This window comes from Chlorocebus sabaeus, chromosome 15 (assembly GCF_047675955.1).
Source record: "Chlorocebus sabaeus isolate Y175 chromosome 15, mChlSab1.0.hap1, whole genome shotgun sequence".
Lineage (NCBI taxonomy): Eukaryota > Metazoa > Chordata > Mammalia > Primates > Cercopithecidae > Chlorocebus > Chlorocebus sabaeus.
In genome coordinates this window covers 52,849,392-52,858,003 of record NC_132918.1, presented here as the reverse complement: position 1 = coordinate 52,858,003, position 8,612 = coordinate 52,849,392, and the positions used below count along the sequence as shown (strand labels likewise).

Genomic DNA, 8,612 nt, shown 5'->3' with positions numbered 1-8,612 from the left:
CCATTTTCTTTTTTATTTAAAGTATTTCATCTGTTTTCAAGTCTTTTTAAAGATTCTTCTAAATTCGTTTTGGGACCATTCAGGTTTTGGGTTATACCTATCTTCCTACACTTTAAATTTCCTATTTTTGTATAGATATATTTCTCTCTGGCTTTGTTTCTCATCTTAGGCAGTTCCACATAGATATTTATAAAGATTTTTCAGATTTTTTCCAGCTACAGCTTGTTTTGCATTTCATTTTTTTCTTCGTTAAACTCACACTTTGTTGTCGTTATTTTTTTCAGAAATTAATGCTGCTCTAAGAGTCATGGAATGACAGGGAGAAGTTTCATTTCTGTTTGCAGAGTAGTCAGCATAGATATTTCACTCTCCTCACCACAGTGCCAAATTTAACTGTTTTTGTTTTTTTTTCTGCAACCTCCACCTCCCGGGTTCAAGCAGTTCTCCTGTCTCAGCCTCCTAAGTAGCTGGAACTACAACTGCATGCCACTACGCTCGGCTAATTTTTGTATTTTTAGTAGAGATAGGGTTTCACCATATTGAGCAGGCTGGTCTTGAACTCCTGACCTCAGGTGATCCATCCACCTCAGTCTCCCAAAGTGTTGTGATTACAGGTGTGAGCCACTGCACCCAGCCTTAACTGTTTTGTTATCGTCACATGGAGGCTGAATCAAAAATTCCTTTTATCCTCCAATTTCTACTTATTACTTAGAGTGTACCTAAAGTTATTTATCAGCAAAATTTGAACTGGGAGAAAGATTTCTGATCTCCAGGCTCAGGAGTTGGCTATTCAATGCTTTTTTCCTGTAAAATGTCCATATCAGCCTTCTGGATATAAAACAGGAAAGCCTGGGTAACAGAGGTAGGTGTGAGATGTCTTGAGTCACATGCCTAGCTCCTCCCTGCTTTGATTTCAGCCACAGCAGCAGTTAAGTTCTGTGTAAGCTCAGATTTATGCTGCCTATATCCTACCCTAAGATGAAACCTGCAGACTCTGCTTTTTTGTATCAGGTTAAGGAAGCCCATTCTGTTTGGGGCACAAATATAATCCAGGAGGGCAGGGAGTTAATAGCACTAGGGAAATCCTCAACCATTACAGGACGGTATTGATGGATAAATGCTGTAGCTTCAAGATGGACAATCCAGAGAGGTATTCTGTATGTTTTTCAGAGGTGAGTGAGGAATAAACAGTGGTATCAATAATGGACAATTATCTTGAATATTTCTTCTTTCTTTTCTCACTCTCCCTGACCTATCAATTTTGTTCCCTGAAAGCACTTCCTAAATAAACTAAATGCACCCAAATCTTCGTCCCAGGCTCAAACTAAGCCAAAAATTCGTTCAACAAACATTTACTAAGTGACTGTGCTAGGTACTGAGACAGACAACTTAGAAGATAAAATTCCCAGTGCCTGTCCTGAAGTGTATAGCGAGACAAACAAGGAAACCATTAAGAACAAAACCACCCTACAATGAAAGTGAAGTAGGAAGGCATGGGGGAACGGGTATCTAACCCCTGCCTGGGGGAGGCGATTCCTGGAGGATGTATTCCTTGAGCTAATGGATGGAGTGTGGATCAAATACAGTAGTAATGACTCTATATGCTATGTATTAGGGTTATGCTCTGCCGCACTGCAGTATGCAGTACATGCTGTGATTTTAGGTGGTCCATGGATGGACATTTAAACGTTTTGTAGTAAATGTGTACTAGAATAAAAATAAGGAGCACAACAAACTTCAGTTCACAGAGTATTGTGGTTTCGGATAAAGCCAAAATTTTTGAATGAGTTGAAATTGGCTTTAAATAAAAATATTGAATGAATAATAATACCTAGGTGCAGATTGGCAAAGGTCGTGTAGGTGGTGTACAGACTACCCAAGTTTCGGAAATAGTATTATAGCAGAAGGACTACCTAAAATAAAATTCCTGCCTTCCAGGCACTCAACAGTTTGTTAAGGAACACAGACCCAGAAACAGGGGTGATAAATGCTACACTAAATTTGGAAACCAAGTACAGGAGGAAGACAGGAAAACAGTGAAGAGCAAAGCGAGGGAGAGGCTACCAGCTACAAGACCAGTTGGAAGGCTTTTGCTCTAGTCCAGGGGAGAGGTTACAAGAGCCTGAATTAGGGTGTGGCTATAGAAATGGAAGGAATACAAGTAATGTTAATAGGCTAATTGCAACCCTACTGTGAAAACCTTACTGGTTGCAAGCAGTACGAAGGTGAAACTTGTCCAACCAAGTCAAGGGCAGTGTTGCGCGCGCGCGCGCACACACACACACACACACACACACAAAAAGTAGTAGGACAGCTGAATTAATCAACTATAATTAAAAGCATACTTTTATTTGGCTTCGGTTATCAGAGTGTTTTAGTGTGAAATATTTAGATATTTGCCCCCATTTTCCCCACTTAACTCAGAAGCTGGAGAAATATTAACACATTGTATAACGCTTTCCATGTTTTAGGTTTTTTCTGAGCGCTTCACATTTGTTGACTCCTTTATCCTCATTAACCTTTATTTTACAGATGAGGAAACTCAAAACATAAGGTTAGATAACTTACCCAGGGTAAAGCAGCTGAGAAGTAGCTAGGAAGAAGCCCAAGCATTCTGGCTATTCTCAACACTACACCAGAATAAACGGGGCCGACACACAAGCTAAGGCAAGTCACACTTCTGTACTGGATCGTGAAACAATCACTCTTATGGTTGACAAAGGTTCTGGGATCGCAATTTCCCCACCTATAAAATGGAGATAAGGACGCCGGGAGTTTGGTGCAGAGAGAGAGAGAATGAATATGAAAGTGAACTTCAAACTATGTATATGGCTCCACGTACTACTTTTTCCAAATATGAATACGGGAACCCACAAACTGCAATTTATCAGTCGGTAGAGCTCGTAGCGCCAGGGCGAGACTCCGCCTCTGGGGCCCCGCCCACCGCGAGCGGCAGGTGGGGCCGGCAGATCTTCTTTGCGCATGCGGAAACCGCTGCCCGCTCCCACCTCTAAACCAGGCTCAGAGTAGCTGCTGTTTCTGAGAGAACGATTCGTAGGACAGCCCCTGACGCGATTCCCTTTTGCCCTTCTTTCTGCGGGCCTTTCTGGTACTTGAGCGGTGTCCAGAGCGTGACCAGTTCTCGTCTATCCGGCTGTCTTTAGGGAGCGATGACTAGCGTTGGCCAATAGTTGGTTGTCGAAAGTGCCGGCCCCCGCGCCGGCGCCTGCAGCAGCCGGGTGGGAAGGCTCAAGATGGCGTGCCTGTTGGAGACCCCAATCCGCATGAGCGTCCTTTCGGTGAGTGACCCGCTGCGGCCGCCCGCCCGCCCTTCAGGGAGCCCCATCCCGGTCTCCACCATTCCCCCAAGCGTGGTGTGCCTCCTGGGCACCACCCCCTGGGGTGGTCCCCGGCTCAGTCTTGGGCCAGGGAGTGAGCGAGGGTGGACAGGCGGGATAGACGGGCAGAGGGGACCCCGGCCGAGCCAAAGACATTTCCAACTCCGGGAGCTCCTGCCGGTGCGGGTTTCCAGGATGGCGTCTGGCAGGCGGGGTAGCTGGGCTTACAGACAACTGGCCCGGCGGCGCGGCTTGGACTTTGCCAGGCGTTTCACTGAGCCTTCCTCTTAGAGATGCCGCTTCCCGGGGGCCGAGCGCTCTGCCTTGTGAAGCGCCGGGCTTGCAGCCGGCCTGGGAACGAAAGCCCACTCAGCTCTCCCGGGCGTTGGCAAGAAGAGGTGCAGGCTCCTTGGCCCCCATTTCCTCAGAGCTGCCAGGCCAAGTCTGTGCGACTTCTATTGCGTCCCAGCACCTGGGCACCGGCTGAAGCTGTTTGCTTTTTGGCAATGGTGATTCATATCAGCTGCGACTCTTCCTAGTGTGTGTGGTTATTTAAGCCCCTTTTCTCCGCTCTGCTCAGAGGTCGCGGCTCTGAGTCAAAGGAACTCTATGTTCCCTGTGCCTGGTATTCCGTTTTTCTTTAAGGGGAGTCAAACATTGAAGGGGGGAAAAGGGGGAGAGATTTCCCCATTGTTGAAAGAAGGGAACGTATTGACATGCGAGGAAGTAAAACCTGTTTTGTTTTTTTTAAAAAAAGTTTTTTTTAAAGAAAAAGACGACTTTCACCTTTCACTATGTTGCTCTTGAACCAGGACCAGGAATGAAAGTTACTGGGAGATAACTTCGAAGGATTTTGCAACAAATTCGAGCTGTCCGACTCTGAGAATGGTCAGTTTACCAATGGTTCATTTGCTATTGTTGGAAACAAGCAGGCAAATACTAATTGACCATCTTTTAGACTTGTGGAAGCCCGTCTGATACTGAGAGGGTCGTTGGATTATAAATGACTTGTCGGGTTCCTAGAGTCTTGTAACTACAACCGGTTTCTTTTCTCTTCTCTGACTTGTCCCGCAAACACCTATCTGAAAGCACCTAGGACATTTGCTTATGATTCAGGGTTAGAGCAGTGTGGCAGACCTCAACCTTGAAAAGGCTTAAGTTGTCAATACAATAATAATTTAATTTTGTGAGCCTGTCAACAGATTCTCCCCCCGATCCATTTTAGCAGTCGTTTTTTCTTATTTTTAAACTGCAACTAGGGAAATACCGTTTACCTGAGTATTAGATCAGATTAGCCTGTTACTCCATCACTGACTGTAATACCCAGGAATATTTTGTGGGAGTGCAGGCCAATGACTTTTACCTCATTATGTTAAAAAATTAAAAAAAAAAAAAAGTGTGTGTCTTGGCTGTTCTCAGTTCCCCTTTAATTATGCATTTAGGTTTCATTTATTCTTCAGTTCACCCGAAGCTTACTTTTTGGATGTTGTCAACTTGTGTAATGCATATGATTGAAAGTTTTCATTTGTTTCACTTCCTTGGTAAATAATATTTTCTGCTTATTCAAAAACTTCTTGAAGAGTATTTTCTATCAATACTTCTATTTACAATTTGCCTTTAGCCTTAGTCTAATTAGGGGCTTTTTTTTTTTTTTTGGGAAGTAGGAGCTTTTGGGTAAATGATTTAAAATGTTTAAATTCACTGATTTTACTAATTTAAAGTAAAACCTGTACCTTTCAAAGTACTACCCAGAGCACCACGTTTTGAAACGCAAACTAGAACAGGAAGTATTCATCAGAAATTATCTTGAATGGTTGATTCCTTTAATAAGCTACAATGTACCAGTTATGTACAAGCTCTGCATTGTATACCTTAGAGAATGCAAGGATGAGATCAGAAATGCGTTTAAGGAGCTACTAGTCTGAATGACGGTGTAACTTGATAAACATAATTTCAGCAAGGAGGCCTTCAAGTTGTTTTAAAGGATTTCCATTTGAGTCTCTTTATACCTTCTCCTTGGGAGATCTCATTGATTTTCTTATAACCTTAACTGATCAGTTCACACATCTACATTGCCAACCTTGACTTTCTTCTACATCTAGTCTTGTATCTTAAATTGTGTGTGAATGACACCCATTGCTTCCAACAAAGCACATTCCTTCTCCTAAGGGGAATTAGTTATGACTTCCCAATTTCTGTTAATGGTATTATCTTTTACTGATGAGTCACTGTTAAACCTCCTGAATAATCTCTGGTTCTTCCTTCTTTCATCCCCCTATATCTATCAGTTGTTAAGCTCTGTTGCTTCTTTATTCTTAGTGTTTCTCGTATCTTTCTGTTCCCATGACCACCCTCATTCAGTACCTTGTTGTTTTGTGCCTGCACTACCACAGCGTCCTTTTAGTTATTTTTACTGTCTCTAGTGTCTTACCCCCTCAGTGCAAGCCCAATGTCTACATTAATTTTCCTAAAGAACTCTGCACAGCTGCTCCTCGGTTTCTTTTCTTTATTGAGTTTGTTTGCCTAAAGGCCCAAGTTTATATTCAGCTTCAGAGTTGAGATTCTTTATTTTCTTCTTTATCTTCTTTTTTGTTTTTTGAGGTGGAGTTTTGCTCTTGTTGCCCAGACTGTAGTGCAGTGGCGCTATCTTGGCTCACTGCAACCTCCGCCTCCTCAGTTCAAGAGATTCTCCTGCCTCAGCCTCCTGAGTAGCTGGAATTACAGGCACCCGCCACCATGCCCAGCTAATTTTTTGTATTTTTAGTAGAAACGGAGTCTCACCATGTTGGCCAGGCTGGTCTCGAACTCCTGACCTCAAATGATCCACCCACCTTGGCTTCCCAAAGTGCTGGGATTGTAGGCATGAGCCACAGCACCTGGCGGAGATTCTTTATCTTCTACATGAGCCTTCTATCCTTTATAAACTGGCTTTCTCAGGTTGGAGTGATACAGGATTCTTCCAAACTCCAGTAAATCTTATTCTTCTTACTCATTTGTACATATGAATTTTAGCTTTGCATATATGTATTCTGTACATCTACTTTGAGCTTCTGCCATTTGCTGGGCAGGCATGGTGTTGAGTTTGAGAATACAGCCATAAGCTACTCTGTCCTTCTGGAAATGTCAGCCTAGTGGGAAAAATAAATATCAAATAATCACACAGTTTGTGAATGGTGATTAGTATTATGAATGAAGTATATAGGGTGCTGTTCAAACATGTCACAGAGGAAACTGATCTAATATGGAGGGCAATCAGAAGAACTAGGGAAGGTTTCCCTGAAGAAGTGACGCTGAGCTGAGAGTTCAAGGATAAATAAGAACTAACTAGAAAAAGTGAAAGAAGAGGAGGCAAACAAGGCAAAGGGAGCTGCTTTTGCAGAGGTCTTTAATAATAGTCTATCTTGTCATATTAGAGAGTAAATTAATTCAGAAGTAACGCTTTGTCTTGCAAATCCTAGGTACTCAGTACATGTTTGACTGAACTATCTATTTTGGAGGGTTGAACAAACTCTCCAGCCGTATTTCTAGACTGCACCGTGACCACCCCATCCCTCTTTGGTTTGCATTTAGCATTACAACATTACCCTTTTCAACAAATTCATAAATTTCTCCAGTTTTTTCTATACTTTTGAATTATGTCAATTGCATTTTTAAAAACGTCTATTTTGAAATAATTATATAGATTCACAAGAAGTTGCAAAGATAGTACAGATAGGTCCATGTGTACACTTCACCCAGTTTCCCTCATAGGTTACATCTTATATAGTTAACAATACAATATCAAAACAAGGAAATTGATCTTGGTATAAGTATGTATCTATTTCTGTATCATTTTATCACATGTATATTTGTGTAACCATTACCACCACTGTCAAGATACAGAACTATTCTGTCACCACAAAGATCTCCCTCATAGTCCCTCTTTATAGTCCCATGTACCCAGCCCCTCCCCCCATCAGGTATCCCTAACTCCTGGCAACCACTAATCTGTTCTCCATCTCTATAATTTTGTCATTTTCTATAATATTATATGAATGGAATCATACAGTATGTGACTTTTTGAGATTGGTTTTTATCACTCAGCATAATACTTTTGAGATCCATCCACGTTGTTGCATGTATCAGTAGTTTGTTCCTTTTTATTGCTAAGTAGTATTTCATGGTGTGGATGTACCACAACTTGTTTAACCGTTCACCTGTTGGGCATTTTGGTTGCTTCTAGTTTTTGGCTAGTATAACATAGTATGAACAATCGTGTACAGGTTTGTGAGGACATAACTTTTCATATCTCTGAGCTAAATGCCCAGGAGTGCAATTGCAGGATCGTATGGTAAATGCATAAACTGACAAGCTTTTCCAGAGTGGTGTGGTATCATTTTACATTTCTACCGGTAATGTATGAGACATTGTTTCTCTGCATCCTCATTGCCCTTTGATACTGTTATTTTTTAATTTTAGCTGTTTTAGTAGATGTGTAGTAATATCTCATCATGGTCTTAATTTGCATTTCCCTAATGATTAATAATGTTGAGAATATTTTTATTTTTGAGACGGAATCTCACTCTGTCGCCCAGGCAGGAGTGCAGTGACGTGATCTTGGCTCACTGCAAGCTCCGCCTCCTGTGGTTCATGCCATTCTCCTGCCTCTGCCTCCCAAGTAGCTGGGACTACAGGCGCCCGCTGCCATGCCCAGCTCATTTTTTGTGTTTTTAGTAGAGATAGGGTTTCACCGTGTTAGCCAAGATGGTCTCAATCTCCTGACCTCGTGATCTACCTGCCTCGGCCTCCCAAAGTGCTGGGATTACAGGCTTGAGCCACCGCGCCCGGCCATTTTGGTCATTTTGTAATGGTAGAGAGGTAAGGTAACAAATTGTCTTTGAATCGTTTTGTAGTCTATTATAAACAGCTGAGGCACTTGTTGACTTTTTGTCTTCTTTACAATCCTTTCCCAGTGCCATTATGTCTTTTTTTTTTTTTTTTTTTTTTGAGACAGAGTCTCGCTCTGTAGCCCAGGCTGGAGTGCAGTGGCACGATTTCGGCTCACTGCAACCTCCGCCTCCTGGGTTCACGCCATTCTCCTGCCTCAGCCTCCTGAGTAGATGGGACTACAGGCGCCCGCCACCCCACCCAGCTAATTTTTTTGTATTTTTAGTAGAGAAGGGGTTTTACTATGTTAACCAGGATGTTCTCAATCTCCTGACCTCATGATCTGCTTGCCTCGGCCTCCCAAAGTGCTGGGATTACAGGCGTGAGCCACCACGCCCAGCCACCAGT

At 42.6% G+C, this 8,612-nt stretch overlaps 1 protein-coding gene across 7 annotated transcripts in view; it reads left to right on the top strand.

Annotated features, from left to right (window-relative positions):
* The first annotated feature begins 2,946 nt into the window (after positions 1-2,946).
* The window catches only part of ARMC8 (armadillo repeat containing 8), a 110,358-nt gene continuing 104,692 nt past the window's right edge, over positions 2,947-8,612 (top strand). For 2 of the 7 annotated variants that reach the window (XM_038002811.2, XM_008008980.3), the window contains exons 1-2: positions 3,014-3,299; positions 4,151-4,226. Coding sequence is in view for 4 of the 7 variants with exons in the window: in XM_008008980.3 (XP_008007171.1) it covers positions 4,224-4,226 (3 nt within the window). In the remaining 3 variants the exon portion in view is untranslated. Of the gene's footprint in view, positions 3,300-4,150; positions 4,227-8,612 lie in introns of all 7 variants that reach the window. The other 5 variants (XM_008008985.3, XM_008008982.3, XM_008008981.3 and 2 more) reach the window with 4 other exon arrangements.